This window comes from Rosa chinensis, chromosome 5 (assembly GCF_002994745.2).
Source record: "Rosa chinensis cultivar Old Blush chromosome 5, RchiOBHm-V2, whole genome shotgun sequence".
Taxonomy (NCBI): domain Eukaryota; kingdom Viridiplantae; phylum Streptophyta; class Magnoliopsida; order Rosales; family Rosaceae; genus Rosa; species Rosa chinensis.
The window spans coordinates 56099028-56115978 of NC_037092.1; the positions used below are offsets into that span (position 1 = coordinate 56099028).

At 38.7% G+C, this 16951-nt stretch overlaps 2 protein-coding genes across 2 annotated transcripts; one reads left to right on the forward strand and one right to left on the reverse strand.

Annotated features, from left to right (window-relative positions):
* The first annotated feature begins 10084 nt into the window (after nt 1–10084).
* LOC112166249 lies at nt 10085–12058 on the forward strand. The gene is made up of 3 exons (XM_024303043.2): nt 10085–10368; nt 11063–11163; nt 11578–12058. Exons 1-3 carry the CDS (start codon nt 10299–10301, stop codon nt 11857–11859), a joined length of 453 nt encoding a protein of 150 aa, XP_024158811.1. The 5' UTR covers nt 10085–10298; the 3' UTR covers nt 11860–12058.
* Nucleotides 12059–12234: 176 nt separating this feature from the next.
* Nucleotides 12235–15820, reverse strand: LOC112166248 (cysteine synthase 2). The gene is made up of 6 exons (XM_024303042.2): nt 15542–15820; nt 15286–15360; nt 13970–14113; nt 13380–13763; nt 13062–13297; nt 12235–12806 (listed from the first exon to the last, which is right to left on the reverse strand). Exons 1-6 carry the CDS (start codon nt 15740–15742, stop codon nt 12584–12586), a joined length of 1263 nt encoding a protein of 420 aa, XP_024158810.1. The 5' UTR covers nt 15743–15820; the 3' UTR covers nt 12235–12583.
* Between the last annotated feature and the right edge of the window lie 1131 nt (nt 15821–16951).

Here is a 16951-nt window from a genome sequence, read left to right on the forward strand (position 1 = left end):
CTGTGACAGAAAGCAGTTAGGTGTTTGGTAAACAATTTTTGAAAGTGCTGTGAGAACGAAAAATTATTTTAGAGTGTTTGGTAAAGTATGAATAAAAAATGATGTGACTATTTGCAATGACCAAAAGAGACATCATGCTAAAATACTAATAAATAAATAAGTAAAATGTTTTCATCTGATTCTTCCCTTTCTTCAGATCATATTTCAATTTGTTTCTTTTGTCTTTCAACTAGTTTATATCTCTTGTATTTTGCAACAGAATATTGACATAGATTCTCACTGACAGAGAATTAATACAACACCTAATTATTTTCTAAAAAAAAAAAGAAGAAGAAGAACAAAACCTAATTATTGTAAATAAAAAAAAGGACCAAGATTTTATTGTTTTTCCTTGAATATGTCGTGGTTCTTCCCAAAAACTAGAACAAGGAGAAGTTAACACAAAACCCAAAAAACGATCCAAGCTTCATCCAAATTCCCGGAAAACAATCCAAGCTCACGTCTTTTTCTTCTTTCGTCAATACCAATTTCCTGCCAATTTCAGAAGCCAATCGCACCCAATTGCAATCCCTTTCCAATATGAACAGATTCAGTGTTTTGACTGATAGTTTGGCCTAAAACCGCAGGGCAAATCATCACCAATGGCCGCCTTGAGATCGAAGACCAACACCCACCAACCACCAAACTTCGTTGATTTTTCTTCAGAAGGGATTCTAGTGGTTTATGATTAGATCTGGGTGTTCGGAGTATTGGGTTGTTGAACTTGCTGTTCATGTGATTTGCAACTTTTTTTTCAAGATCAGAAGATTGTGTTTGAGATCAGGAGAGAAATATGTTTTTGAATTATTTGCAGATAATATAGGGTTGGATTTCAGTGAGAGTGAGGAGGAAGAGGGAAGGTGAAGGAGAAAATGGAGGTCGCACAGAGATGAGATGGGTTTCAGACTTTTTTGATGTAAATTCTAGAGAAGAGGAAGGACAAAATGGGTAGTCTAATATAAATCATTTAGAAGCTCCGTGTTTTCGTCTTCCTTCCGCAAAAGTAGTTTTGAAAAGCTACGAATTGTAGCTTCTCAAAATCACGGTTGGGAGAATCCATAATTGACCAAAAGCTGCTTTTTAGAGTTTTACCAAACAAGTCAGTTTAGACCCAGAAGTGCTTTTGGTCTGAAAAGCACCCTGGGAAGCAATCCCAAACTAAGCCTAAATTAAGATCTCTTCTTTTTAGCCGTGGACACCATCTTCTCTTTAATATACGGGTTACCTTTCTGTTCATCTTTTATTATCATAAAATCTAAAATTCTAAATCAGAGAATCGTAGGACAAAATCATTGTGGCCAATTAGGAGGTGCCTCCCAATGTTTAACCTTAAATCCTACACTTTCTATGTTCGCGGCCTGAATTTCATGATATTAAAGCTGCGAAGTGTTGAACATGGGTATTTGGTATGATCATTAAACTCATCATCCTTTACGTAGGTGAAATTTCCAAGCCCCCATATAGCGAAGTAGTGGTTAGTTTTGACTTTCAATTCCAATTTAGCTGATATTGTCATTATCACATTGGTTTTGTCTCCAATTACCATGTCAATATCCATGGTTTCTTCAAGTGTAGGAATTGAAGCTCATTCTTTAATAAATGGTGGTAAGTGAGCCCTCTAATTTCAAGGTCATTGTAGTCGTAATTTGGCTCATCATATTCATATGCATCATGAAATTTCTTTATGTTGAAGACAAAATTTGGTTCATCAAATCTTCCCCTAAAGATTGGCAAATCAACGACTTCTTTCCGACATATCTCTTTTACTTCAAATTCTTCTTCATTGACTATAGGCTTTATTTTATTGAAATTTCCTACTTCTCGGCCCATCAGACTTATCACTTCCACCTCTTTTTGAACTTCTTTGGGAGATAGAAAATGTTGCCAGGTTGATTTTGTAGCGGCGGCGGCGGGGCACCGGGGGGGGGGGGTTGATAAGCATATTTTGGCCAATTATCCATAACTTTTGCCACAATTTCCTTGACAGATTCCCTAAAGTCTTGAGATGCCTCAATTCTTGCTTTGGTCTTATCAGTTTTACCATTCAATCCAACATAAGCATTTTGATCTCTTGAAACTTGGTTGTTAACGATTCCATTATAAGCTTGTGGTTTAACTTGGCCAAAGTTGAATTGGTTGAAGCCATAACATTGTCTATTCCAACCATATGGCAAAGTATAATCATATTGGTTACATTGATGTATTGCCCATTGTAACCATATGTATGGTTAGACAAACCATTACCATATTGGTTATCTTGGTTATATTGACCATTACTGAAACCATTGGTATATGCTCATAATAATTTATGTTAATTATCAACCAATTGAGAGTAATAATTTTGGCCGATAGAATTGTTAGTTGACTCATATGCATGTATATTTGAATTATAAACTTGTCAACTATCATGGCCTAATTGGTCATTTATATTTTGGCCGAAGTAATCTCGGCCAATATTAAATTGCTCTGGACCATATGTTTGACAATTGTAGCCACGTTAGCCGAAAATTGAGTGGGTCATATCCAGTTGACCATAAGTTTGACAATTATATTGAGTTTGCCATATTCGGTTCATAAAAATCATTTTGTGATCGATTAAATTGCATCCTAAGAACAATGCCTAAAAATAATTTTTTTCCCACTGGGTGTGCCCAAAACATGTTGCCTCTGAAAACCGTCTCGGCTGATGTAGCCGAGAGATCAAGGAACAAACGTCCTTCTTGATGAGTAAATTGCGGGGCGTGTCATAGCACATGGTCGAGAGGCCAAGTGTGCAATTGTAGATGTAGTGCGCATGATTTTGACTTCGTTGAACAATTGAAAGCCGAGGAAAGAATAATCTAATCTCAGAGGAAGGTTTGATGTCTTGGAGCAAGAACTTTCGAGTTGTTCAATGGATAAGGCAAATGATGATCGCCAACCAAACAATTACGTTAAAACTACTTCTAGTGCAAAACATAGAGCACGATATTATAATAGTGAAGAAGTAAACTCTAGACTAAAAGCGGAAAAGTAAAGAACAATAAAGAAAATTGTAGATGTAGTGCACGTGATTTGGACTTCATTGAGCAATTGAAAGCCTAGGAAAGAATAATCTCAGTTGAAGGTTCGATGTCTTGGAGTAAGAACTTTCGGGTTGTTCAATGGATAAGGTGAATGGTGATCGCCAACCAAACAATTACGTTAAAACTACTCCTAGTGCAAAAATATAGAGCATGATAATAAAGTAGTGAAGAATTAAACTCTAGACTAAGAGCGGAAAAGTAAAGAACAATTAATAAAGAAAACTGTAAAAAAGTAATAAGCGGTAAAGTAAAGAGCGAAAAAATAAATAGCTACAAGATAAAACTATAAACTATTACAAAAAAAAATAGCAAAGGAAACAATTGAATTCATACTAGATTACAAGGAAAGAACTAGTAGAGCTAACAACTAAGAAATTGATCGAGGAGACTATGAAACTAATTTGGAGCTAAGATCAACGCACTCCGCCGACATCTATCAGCCAACACTATTCACCGCGTCATCGATCAATCACAGCAACGACCACTTAACACGTCAAGCGTTTGGTCAATCTTAGTAGCCCAGCAGCAAAACTTCAGCGGCAAACACGCTAACGCCAGCGATAAGCGTTACCGCCAGGCAGCAGCTCATCAGCGCTAATCCTCAACCTCGCTACGTCAATCCCAGAGGCCGATAGCACCAGGCCCAACTCCCAGTGCTGGCACACCAACGCCAGCACGCCTTTCTTTCAGTGTCGAGCACTAGTGCCAACAGCAAGCCTAATCGACAAACTGTAACGTCAAGCTAAGCGCTGCAGGCACCTTCGGCAAAACCCAAACATTACACCGCTAGGTGCCACCGCCAAGCACAACATCTCTAACAATGCCTTAACGGAGCATATATCATATCAGATGCCCAACCTCCTCGGCTTATTACTCCGCCATGTTCTTCGATCAAATCCTCTGCTAAGCACCAAGCCTCCGCCGACCTCCAAGTCTTTGCTGTTAGTACCGCTGAGCTCTGAGTCTCCGCCGAACTCCGAGCCTCCGCTAAGTTCCAAGTCTCCACTGAACTCCGAGTCTCCTCTTAGCTCCAGATCTCTGCCGAGTCTCCACTGTCTCTGCCCAGCTCCAAGTGAGCACCAAGTCTCTGAGCACCAAAACTCTGCTATCGCTGGATACCCATGTCAAAACTCCGTTACCACTGGACGCCCATGCCAAAACTTCGCTGGACAACCCCGCTAGCCATCCTCAACTGGACAAGCTCAACTACTAATCGTTCGCTAGCAATCAACCGCTAGTATCGAAGCATCAACTGTCGGACCACGAGCGACAAGCTCACTTTACTTGGTCGTGAAGCGCTAGTGACCACCGGTGGCTTCGTCGAGAGACTTGACAGAAACCAAGGGCCTTTGATCAGTATCAGCTTCCCTCTCTCGAATATGGTCTGGGAACCCAATTGATTGCATATCCAGAGCTCTGCTTTTCCCTTCTTGGTCGGATGTGGATCTGGGGTCCTGACACAGCATAAACGTTAATACACTCATGGCGGAGTGTTGGCACACCAGGGCATGGCATTCAAACATTTGCTCGTCAACTTCAACCTTCTTGACGCTTGCTTTTGACGCAGCCTTCAATGGTTTCATGACAGCATGCTCATTCCATGACAGCAGCGTGCTCCTCGCAAAAGCTAGAGTTCTACACCTCCCTCAAGGACCTCCTCCCCTCCTCCTCCTATTTTGTCACCGTCTAGTCCCTGATGCCCAACTTAACCACCAACTCCGACTACAAGATCTCCAGCCCGTGTCCTCTACTTGCGGCCCACACTGGCTCCGCCGCCTCTGGCTCAGGTGCACCCCTGCCTCTCCTTCATCACCTACTGCCTCCTCCTCTTTCTCTCCCATTTAATTCTCGGTCCCTGATTTAATGGCCTCCGATTGCGCCCCCGACGACTCCTATTGTCCCTCCCCGGCCCAAAACCCGACTCCGACTCTTCCCCCGGCCCAGCTCCTTAACCTCTCCTTCAACCAGGACCACAGCTGCTTCACCGCTGCATCAACCTCAGCTTCCGCATGTACAACTGCGACCCCTTCCGCGAGATCTTCAGCCGTGACTTCGGCCCACGCGGCCCCATCGGATTGGTCCAGATGCTCTTCCGTTGCAACATCCTCACCATCGTCGGCGACAGCCCGACCCCCTCTACTCCCCCAACAAGGTCATGATCTGGGACGATCACCAGTCCCGCTGCATCGGTGAGCTCTCCTTCCGCTCCGAGGTCAAAGCAGTCAAGCTCCGTCGCTACCGCATTGTTGTCATTCTGGTCCAGAAGATCTTCGTTTACAATTTCGCAGATTTGAAACTTCTCCAGGCGCAGCGCCACCATCATTTTGGGAATTTATGGTGAAGAGAAGAAGCCATAAAAAAATGGGAAATTATAGAGAATAGTGAGGAGGACAAGATCGATCTGTGGAGAGGGAGAGAGAGAAAAGCAGAAAAAATAAATAAAAAAGAGAGAAAAATTAGAAAAAGAGAGAGAAAAAAATAAAAAAGGATCTTAGGGGTAGAATAGTCATTTTAGACCTGTTGTATGAGAATTAAAAAGAATAAGGACTATCCAGTTTAATTTGAAATGCGAGGGATAAACTGTTTTTCAGGGAAAAGTTTGAGGAGTAACAAGTATTTAATCCGTGTTAGTATTACAATTTATTCTCATCTCATTTTCATTCAAGGAAGATGACCTCTAATGAAGTGGAGATTGATGACAAAGCTACATGGTCTGCTAAGAATGAAGGAAAATTTATTCATATTCTGCATAAACATGTGAAAAAAAGGAGATATGCAAACATCCACTTTCAAAAATAAAATTTGGATAGATATAAGTGATGAGTTGTTTGCTGAAACTATGAACAGAAACAATGTGTCACAACTCAAGTCTAAGTTCAATAGACTGCACAAAAAACACTATGAATTTTCTGATGATTGAGCATACCGGATTTGGATGGAATCCTATTGCAAACATTGTGATTGTGTCAGAGGAAATATAGGCTACTTATATTAAGGTAAATTTAGTGTTCACTGAGTTTTTGTGTATTGAGCTTTTAATATATATTTTTTTGCTATATGTAACATGCATTTTTCATTGCATAGAGAACCAGGAGTGAAGTCATATCGCAAGAAAGGCTTGAAACTTTATGATATTTCAGGAGAAATATTCAATACTACTACTGCAACGGCTCAACTACATTATGCCTCTAGCCAGCTCCCTCCCAATTCAGATGATGAGCGAGAGTTAGAGAACGAGTTTCTTAATAATGGAGTTCACATCAATCTTGATGATTTTAATGTTAATAATGCTCAAATTGAGCTCAGAGGACAAAGATAAGTTGTGACAAAGGCTCCATCTTTAGAGCGTCGTACAAAGAAATTGGACAAAATGGAAGTCTACTTAGAAATTTATGGTGAGCTGATTAAAGAAAAGCTAAAACAAAGAAAAGAAAAAAATGTTGAAAAGAATAAGGAGAAGAACTCCATTGAAGAGTGTGTGCAAATTGTGGAAACATTGACCATGCCACATTTATTAAAATGATGGATAAGTTTATAATTGTTGAATGGATGCGGCTTTTGCTTACAATGCATGTCAGATGAAAGAAGGAGAGCCTGACTAGCTAATCTCTAGAATTTCTACATTGTGGTTATTCTGTTGTATTGCTTGTTGCTTATCTTAGTTGCATGAATTGTCATTTTATTTCCTACTCATTTTTTTTCCTTTGGTAAACTTTTAATTCTTGGTTCATGTTTATTTTATATGAAATAAATGATCGATGTTATGCATTGATTTTAGAACTTTTACAGTATTTGGGTATTTTGAATTAACTATGTGTTTGAATCTTTTTCAGTACGTACTAAAGATGAGGATTGTGACTTAGATAGTTCTTCAGAGCTAGATGAAATGGCACAACATATGATATTTTGTTTGAATATTTATGATTATTGGTCTTTATACATAGGAAGGTTACCTGCCATACATTGATATTATTTGGAGCTGAATATGTGCAAGAGTTGCTAAATGGACATCTAGATAAAATTTATAACTCATTCCACATGGATAAGCTTGTATTTCAAAGGCTGTGTTGCACGCTTGGAAGTTTAAATTATTTAAAAAATGACCGGCACGTAGGTGTTCAAGTAGCTGTGTCTATTAACTTATATATTATATCTCATAGTGAGCATATGAGAATGGTTGTTGAGCATTTTCAACGATCAAAAGATACTATTCATCAACAATTTAAGCATGTGTTAGCAGTCTTATGTAAGTTATTGTCATAGATTATACGTTCTCAAAGTCAAAAAGAAACATCTCTAGAAATTTTGAACAATCCAAAGTTTTATCCATATTTTGAGGTAAAGAATTAGTATGAATGAAAGTTATTTATTTATTTATTTATTTTAAATTGCTCTCTGGTGTTTATTTTTTTTATGATAGAAATGTATTGGGGCAATTGATGGAACACATGTCAATACATGGGCTCCCACTCAGAAACAAACCTCATATCGTGGTAGTAAGGTCCTTATTACCCAAACTGTCATGTGTGCGTGCTCTTTTGACGCGCATATGTCATGATGTTCACATTTGTTTACACTGGATGGGAAGGGACTGCGGATGGTTCTAGGGTCTTTGCAGATATCGTAGTGACCAGGCCAAAGAATAAGTTTTTGTTCCTAAATGAAGGTATAAAACTAATTACTTTTTTCAATAGCTTTCTAATTAAACTAAAAACACATATGCTTTACTTTGATTTTGACATGCACGTAATAATTATAAAAATTCATGATATTATTATGTTGTGGATGCTCGATGTACAAACATGCCAAGATTCTTAGCTCCTTATCGAGGTCAGCGGTATCATTTGCGTGATTATAGATGACCTCATCGTACACTAAGTTGCCCAAGGGATTTGTTCAATTACATACATTCTTCATTGTAAAATGTAATTGAGAGATGTTTTGATTATTAAAACTGCGTTTTTCAATTTTATAATATATGCCTAATTATCCTCCAAGAAGGCAATGATGTATCCCTATTGTATGTTGTGTTTTACACAATTTTATTCTTAAGAAAGCTCGTAGCGATAGATTGTTTGAACCTTTTGATGTAGAAGATATGATTTTTGAGGAGGAAAACAATACAGTAGCAAAATTAGATATGTTAGAAGAAAACCTTGCGCAGATGGCTATGTTAGAAATGAAATTAGAGTTGTGGCATGAGTTTACCCCTCACCCTTAGATTGTTCAGTGATAATAAATTTTATGAGCAATTTTTGTTAGGATATTAGTTTTCAATTTCCTTTATTGCATGCAAGAAGGACACACGATGATATGATAACAATTTTGTTTTGATGATAGCATGATGAATAAATTTTAAATTAATCAATGACTTTTAATTCTCTAAGTAAAATTGTGTATATTATAAGAAATTGTTTTGCAAAATATTCTTTTTGAATGAATTTTCACTATTTTTTACATTTTAAAATTTCTATATCAGGCGCGTTTTCTATTTTTCATTCTCAGAAAATCATTATAAATTTAGTCAACAGAGGCATTCTCAAATCCTAAAATTGCAAAATATTACAGGATGCACCCTTATATTTCACTTTTAGATATTGTTAGCGTTGAAAATTGCTATCACTGTTGGAGATGTCTTATTGCCCTAACTATTAAGTTTAGTAGCGTTCTAGGTTTTGGAAAAAATAGGTTCAGTTTCGTTGCTTGTCCGGTGGCGCCTCGACATTGATAGTGACCTTTGGCCTCATCGGCATGTGGTGGGTGCGGCTGATCATCCATAATTTAGGTTGTGGTTGGATGGTCGTCAAGAATGGGGGTTGCGGCAAGAAACTCTTGTTCATTTGTATAACGTTAACGATGGTGGGTTCTGGATTTTGGTGGTCAACTGCAAGTGAGTTGCTGGGTGTTTAGTCTGGGTTGCTGGCATGGGGGCTGATCACACAGAAGCCTAGTTTGTGGACGGCTGTTGCGCGGTGGTTTGGAATGCGAGGTCTGGTTTGTTCGATGGAAGTACGCGGTCAAAGCGGGTATGGTTGGATTGGTGTTGGCTTCTCTCGATGGATCACTAGAATTTGGGTTCATCTTGGATGGGGACATCAATTTTGGAGGGGATTGGTAACATGCTTGATGAGAATATGGTGTTGCGGTCAAATTTTGGGTGATCTGGAATTGATATCCCATGTGTATGAACGTCAGATTCTTGGTGGCAGGGTTGAGTTCAAGATCTTTCCCCAGAGTTGGCGGTGGAGGTTTGGACTTTGGCCAAGGTGTATGGTTATTAGAGTACTTGAGCTTACCGGAGCAGTGCACCCTAACTCTATTGCAGTTGAATTTGAGCTGCTAGACTTAGCATCATGGATGAAGAAAGTCGATTATTGCAGTCTATTTTTTCGTTTTGTTAGGTTTTTTTGTTAGGTCTAATAAGTCCTTTCTCAATTGAGCGAGGGCTTGGTTGTCTTGGTTTCGTGGTTGTGCCATTGTTATGGTGTCATCTCTAGGGACTAATTGTTTTAATTTTGATGTACGTTTTCTCGTTGTCAATCTAATGGGGAGATGCCCCTACACATATACTGGTGGTTTTGGTATATGATGTTGGAAGAGATTAGTCTCTTCTTGAGGTTGGTATAAGGATGTATCAGGACTCTTGAGATTGGTTTATTGTTTGTAGTCCGGAAGAAATGGCGATTCATGTGGTTAGAGTTGAGCTCCTATCGGCTTATGGTCACTGTAACCGTTGGTTCTACATTAGGAATATGGGTAAGTCCTTTTCTCTAGTTACAGTGGTTGAGATTTTACGGTATCATCCATGTCGTTGTATTCTCTTGAATTATCTTCTATTTCTAAAAAAAAGAAAACAAAACAAATTAAATTTAGCGGGGGTTCTAAAATCTCATTAAAGGAAAAATCTAAACCTCTCAAATGACGAAAATGTCCCCCAGCGGATGCAAAACTAGAGTAAGGGGGTTTTCGAATTATTCACATAAATTTTGGGTAAAAACTAGATGCTCGATATTGGGACAAAGTCCTAGGTTTTGCTTATAATAACCAAAGGCTCAGCGTTTGTGTTTCTACAGATTTGGCAAACAGCAGCAAGCAGTTGGGTCTCTGTGGGAGTTGGAGTGCTGATTGGATTTGATCCTGAAATCTGGGCTCTTGCGCCCTGTGGCTGGTTAAATCCATGATCTTCAGCGTCCCATGGACCCTTCTCCACTGTCAACCACTCCACCTATTGAACAACAACAACAACAACAAGATGATGAGTGGGGTATGATTCTCTATCTTTTTACCCAATTTCCCTTTTTGGTTCTTAATGAAATTTGCTGCAAACTTGGGATTTTTATTGGGTTAAGTTCAGACATTCATGTTTGATTTGGGTGTTTTGTTATTTAATGGGTAACAGAACAAGCTGCTATAGGTATTGGATGCATTGCAATAGAATACAAGTTATAGATGACAGAGAGTTTGTTTTGCATTTTCTGATGGGTCTGATTCTGATTCTGTATTGGCAGCAAACTTGAGAAATTGATTTGTAGGCCCATCGAACTTGTTTTAGTCCCAATGTTTGAGCAGTCTGTCATTTGTCATTTTGACTCGATTATTGTTGATTTCTATGTACATTAGCAGATTCGATCTGGGATTAGGCATGTAGTTGCATTAGAATCTGGTGTTGTGTAGTACCACTTTGTGTAATCTGAGGAAACGGTTGTTCTAAGAGGCTGAATAATTATGCTTCAAGTGATCTTATTGTTTTCGGGGAAATGTTATTTTCTCGCTAGAATTTTTTCTCTAGAATGTGCCATTCGCATTATGCATTTGTACAGGTGGAGTGTAAGTTCCCTCCTATATACAGGCTTAGTTGATTGTAATGTGTTTATTAGTGCAATGCAATATACTTTCTGACTGCATTTGAGGTATGTTGAATTGTGTTGACATTAGTTAATGACTGTTCTTTGCTTTAGACACTGATGGATTCGTGATTCCAAGCTTGGTTATCGAAGACCAAGATAAAACTAATGATGATGCTCCAATAGTAGAAGACCCAAAACCTCCTTCTCCAAAGGTCAGTTAGCAACTGTTTTAGTTCCATTTGTCTTGTAAATGAAAACAACTCATTTAAACATCAGACCTAAACTTGTGAGTCATTGCTTGAAAGTGTTTTCATACAAAGCATTTTCAGTTGACTTGAAAATAATTCCTTAAAAATGGAGGTGCTTCTTACATATTCACTTTAAATGGTGCTCATTTAAACCCAGAAAGTACTTCAGTTGACTTGAAAATAATTTCTTAAAAGTGGAGGTGCTTCTTACATATTCACTTTTAATGGAGCTCATGTAAACTCAGAAAGTACTTTTATTTCTGTATGCCAAACAAATCTATTTTTGTTAGCACTATCAAAAAGACTCTCAAGCATGCTCTTATTCTGAAACCTCTGGAGTCTGGACTGCTTTATTGAAGTTTTTATTGTTTTATGCAGGACAAAAAAGAAGAGAATATCTACTTAGGACCACACGGGGCTCCCCCTTCACAGTCAAAGCAGCAAGAGGTAAATTCTTCTAGCCGTAAGCAGAAGTTCAAGCAGAGACTGAAAGAAGCAGATCGGAAGAGTAGCGGGACTGGACGAGAGAATAAGTTGGACAATCTGCGAGAACTTGTGGGTGGTGGGAATGAAAGCAGCAACATGGCAAAAGGCACTTCAAGGGACTGGTTAGACCCCCACTGTCATGAGTCTCAGTTTGAAAAGTGGCACCCCCAGTGATTGTTATCTTTTGATAATTTATTCTGTTCAAGATATCTGAATTTGGCAGGCCATTGTTTGGTTTGAAAACTTAATACTGTTCAAGATATATGAATTTTGGCACCTTGCTTGGTTTGATCGTTACATTATCTCTGCAGACACTTGAGGCCATGTATCTTGACAATAAAATTTTAGTTGAAACCAGAAACTGATAAAATGATATGGCTGTTTGAGTCCAATTGTAACTTTATTATATAGACAATTGTTATACACTAGAAAATTTCAGGGATTGAAATTGGCACCCCTGTTTTTTGCAAAGGAAACCCCTCCATGACTATATTGTCTAATGGACTTATGCGAAGAGGTTTAGGGTTTTACAAACAAAAGTGTCAACTATAAAATTTAATGTCTATGGTGCCATGTGCCATAAATCCCATTATTGCCTTTTTGAATGTTTGGGAGTATTTGTACAAAACCAAGAGAAGAAAATAGATGACCACAATTCATTACAGAGCTCAATTCCATTTGGAATGTAAAACTAAAATAATGATCAACAAATTTTGCCACTGAAAATAATGTATCGAGGGCATATTACCGAAAATTTCGGGGTACCTTCCCTGTATATCTCGTCTCTACTCTCTCTAACCAACATTCAGAGTTCACATGTCAAATAACTTGGCTACTGCACTACCTTTGGATGGAAATGTAGATAGAAAAATAGAGAATCACTTGGGCATTGCATATCTTATCCAACACCCAGGAACTCTAATCCGCACGCAGTGGGTGTCAAATCAAATTTAGACAGATACTCAGCATTGTAAAATTTGCTCAGATGTCTCATCCCACTATCACACAATATGGTGACAATAGTGTGACCAGGACCAATTGACTGTGCCACTCGAACTGCTCCAACACAATTCATAGCTGAAGAACTCCCCATGAAGAGCCCATCGTTCTTCATCAGAAACCTGACAAAAGTTTTAAGCGTAAGTAGCTTGAGGCCAAGTCCAATAACTGACAATTCTTGTAAAATTGTTAAATGAATGATATAAAGAACAGATTTTCTTAAAACTCATTGTTTGGAAAAGAAAAATATATAGGCAAAAAACCCCCAAGCATAAAGAATATTAACATAAATTCATTTCCATCTACTTTGATTGTCTGAATGTCTCAGCAAAAGAGAAAATATTATGAGAAAGAGCTTAGCGAGAATAGGGACTGACCTGGACATTTCAACAGCTTCCTTATCTGTGCCTCGGAAAGCCCCATCAAGCTTTGCCATCAGAAAATTCTTTGTTAGTCTATTGATTCCAATTCCTTCAGTTATCGTGTCAAATGGATTCTTTAGCCTTCGCCCTTCAGCCTCCTCTTTGGTGTACATCACTCCCCTCGTAATCTTATTAAACAAACCAGAACCAGGAGGGTCTATCAGGAAGCATTTGATGTTTGGATTCCTTTCCTATCAAACACAAAATATATGATTAATACAACTATATTTTACCAGAAGATGAAGAAAAGATTTAGCAGAAAATTCAAGGAACCTGTAGAAACTTGGAAGCACCAGCAACAGTACCACCTGTTCCTGCTGCCGCCACAAATGCATCTACATTTCCTCCAGTCTGCTCCCAAATCTCAGGCCCAGTACCCTCATAGTGTGCCCGGAAGTTTGCCAAGTTTTCAAATTGATCAGCAAAGTATCCACCAGGACAATTCCTTGGAAACAACTGTTTCTCTTCATCATAATGGAAACCATTAACTTGCTCAAGGGTTTTGCCATTCTTTTGCTCATCTTTTCTATGCTTTAAGGCTAACTCATTTGCTTCTGATGCCCGTCGCCTAGCAATGTTGACAAAGTGATCCCTGTGTGTGATTGAAACTGGCCTTACCCTCTCAACAGTGGCTCCCAGGGCTTCAAGTATCTGAGACTGAAGATAAGATTTGCACAGGGAAGAAAAATTTAGCACATTGTTAAAAATTAATTTAAAATAAAAAAGTAACAAAGAAGCACAAGAGAGGGGAGATGGTTTTTGGTACTGGCTTTGTTTTTTTGGGATTTGCTCATATGAAATACACCCCAAAAGAACCTGTAGCAAAAACCATCTTGCTAATCCAAAATGCATTCTCTGCCTACCTTCTCAATAGCAGCGTCATCAGGTATAACCACATGGCATTTGCAACCATAAGCAGGAGCAACTGTAGCAAGGCTAATAGCTGTGCTTCCAGCACTTCCCTCAGTGACTACTCCACCTGGAGCTAGGTCTCCAGATTCCAAAGCCTGGAGAACCAAAAACCAGAAAACTTATGTGACTTGGAAAAAAACCAATTTTGAAGTCAACAATTACAACTGACTATCCAATTAATGCTAGGCAGAACAATATCAAAAGAAATAAATTACCAAGCTTATTTAACTGAACAGAAAATTCAGAAGCTACAATCTTTATAAGAAATGAAGTTTTAAACTTTTGAGGCCTTCATTGAATCAAAGTCTATGAGTTACAAAAATAAATTCCAGCAGTGATCAAGAGGTCAACAATGCTCGAACATACCCTATCAACCACCATCAAGATACCCAAATTCAACTAACTGCAGAAACAGACTCTTAAATCAGTATGAAGAAAGGACCATCTCTAAATCCAACTGCTACCGATTCCCACAGACGCCCAAAACCTCACCTTTCCAATACTAAAGCAATCTCCTTCCTTACCTTCTCTTCAATTAGATGAGCACTCTTTAGCCTTCCTTCCTTCCATCAAAGCACAATGATGCATAAGAAGCACAGAAAACCCATTCGCTGGCCCTCCACCGAAAGGTTATACGCCACACTCCAAGAGCTTTTTGACATCCATGTTCACACTCCATCCCAAGGACATTCAACGTTATAAGCACATATTCAGCCTTGAACAATTTCGCAGGTGTTAATCCTTCCAAAGATTTGCACTCTACTAGGGACCACACCCTTCCAAATCAATTGGGATGGGTGAAATGTAAATAGTGATCATCAATCAACGGATTAGTAGGATTTGCAAGAAAAGGTTCTATAGGATTCCATGTTTGCAGCCATTCTCTCACCCACAATTGGCACAAGGAAAGTTTTCAATCAAAGGAGGGAGGACAACTCCCCTATTCAATGTCACTTAAATTCACCCCAAAAATTATCATAGATGGAAGAAACTGCGTTAGCACGATTACGTCCCAACATGATCACAATTATCTCATAAACGACACTAAGTTGCTCAGAAACATCGAAGGAAAACAAAGCATAACTTAAGTGAACTTACATACTCGCACAAGATTTGCTTTTCACAAATTATCTGTTCTCTATGCTAAACAATGGTATCAACTGCATATTCGAGTTTTTATACAGCTTTCAAGTCTCATCCACCATAAAGAAAATTGCAATCTCGCTACCAAATTTCACTAACCAAACAAATCATCAAAGTAACTCACCTCTTCAATAATTTTCACAGCAACTCTATCTTTCACACTCCCTCCTGGGTTCAAAAACTCGCACTTCCCAAGAATCTGAATAAACCGAAAAATGAAACGATTCAATCACATAACAAGATAAAATTGATTGCACAAAAGATATAATTCATATCCCAAAAGCTAAAGCTATATATTTCAACAGGTTTGTCAACTCATAGTGAAATTTTAAGGAAACCCAGATAAAAGATGTTAACGAAAATTGAACTGGGTTACTTACTTCACAACCAGTGGCGTCAGAGAGGCTGTTGATGCGAATGAGAGGGGTGTTGCCAATGGCTCCAACGAGACCATTTCTGGGATTTTTGTTTGAGGGTAAGGCCGGTTTGGTCTTCTTGGACTTGTAGAGGACTATAGAGAGCAAGGCCATGGTCACTGAGATTGCAGCGACCATAGCGCCTGTAATTCTCACAGGCGCCATAACGGCGGTTCGAACTGGAACACCGCCAAAACTGTATTACTTCTTAGCGAGGCGATCTTACTTTCGTGTAAATTTTGAAATTTATGTGAACCAAGCTCTAACCTCTTAACCACTGCTTGGTGAAATTCTACCCAATTATCAATAGAAATTTAGAGCAACTCTAACAGCTTCCCCATATTTTAATTTTACAGGGAAGAATGAGTCTCTTTTGCTCCAACAGATTCCCTATAACCATCCATATTTTAGAGATAATGAAGAGAGATAAAACTAAATTCCCTAAATTTACAGCAATCTCTAAAATTTAAGGAAGAATTATGGAGATTTTAGAAATTGCTGCAAAATAGGGAATCTGTTGGAGTTGGAGAAGAAAAAATAGCTAAAGTTTTGACTTTTGCTTCCCTATAATACAAAAATTATTGGAAAACTGTTGGAGTTGCTCTTACAAAATAATTTTGGAGGAATATGTGGGATTTTTCTTAATTTTAGGGGAGAATAGTCCGTACAGTATCCGAATTTTTCTTCCTTATAACTTCAAAAAATATCATTATGATATCTGAGGTTCTTTGTCCGACCGAGGATTGGTACATATGGTCGTTACCTCTGTTACGGAACTTGTCAGCTGACAATTTTGCACTTAAAATGACCAATTTACCCTTTCTTTTTTCTTACTTTTTTTTTATTATAATTTTTTTTTATAGTGAATGCGACGGTGGTGCTGGGCCGGACCGAAAAGTGGCCATAGGAGGACATGGGCAGCAGCCGCGGCGCTGGGTTGGACCGAAAAGTAGCCATGGGAGAACATGGGCGGCGGCAGTGGTTCTGGGCTGGACCGGAAAGTGGCCACAGCATCAAAATCCTTGTTGGATCTAGGTTGTGGGTGGGAGAGGACACAAGCTGCAGATCCTCATTAGCACCACCTGCTTCATTGCCACCCCCATCTTCGACCATCATTCCTCGCACCATGATTCCAGTTTCCACCCCAACAACTTTATCAACCCCTCATCCTTGAACAATTTCCATCACAGTCAAACCCATTCTCCTTTTTCACCCAACATAAATCTTGCTATCAATTATCAATTTGATTCATGACAATTCCAATCTCTCACCATCAATATGAATTGCAACAATAGCCTCAATGATTTCAGCAAAACAAGAAAACAACTTAAGCATGAAGTGGTAACAGTTCATTTGAAATGCAATACACACAAT

Excerpts from the sequence above, each read along its gene's own strand:
- LOC112166249 (XM_024303043.2), top strand. The coding sequence starts at position 10,299 with ATGGACCCTTCTCCACTGTCAACCACTCCACCTATTGAACAACAACAA. Across the intron at positions 10,369-11,062 it reads ACAACAAGATGATGAGTGGG|ACACTGATGGATTCGTGATT; the intron begins GTATGATTCTCT and ends TCTTTGCTTTAG. Across the intron at positions 11,164-11,577 it reads CAAAACCTCCTTCTCCAAAG|GACAAAAAAGAAGAGAATAT; the intron begins GTCAGTTAGCAA and ends TGTTTTATGCAG.
- LOC112166248 (XM_024303042.2), bottom strand. The coding sequence starts at position 15,742 with ATGGCGCCTGTGAGAATTACAGGCGCTATGGTCGCTGCAATCTCAGTG. Across the intron at positions 15,361-15,541 it reads CTGACGCCACTGGTTGTGAA|ATTCTTGGGAAGTGCGAGTT; the intron begins GTAAGTAACCCA and ends CGGTTTATTCAG. Across the intron at positions 14,114-15,285 it reads CTGTGAAAATTATTGAAGAG|GCTTTGGAATCTGGAGACCT; the intron begins GTGAGTTACTTT and ends TTGGTTCTCCAG.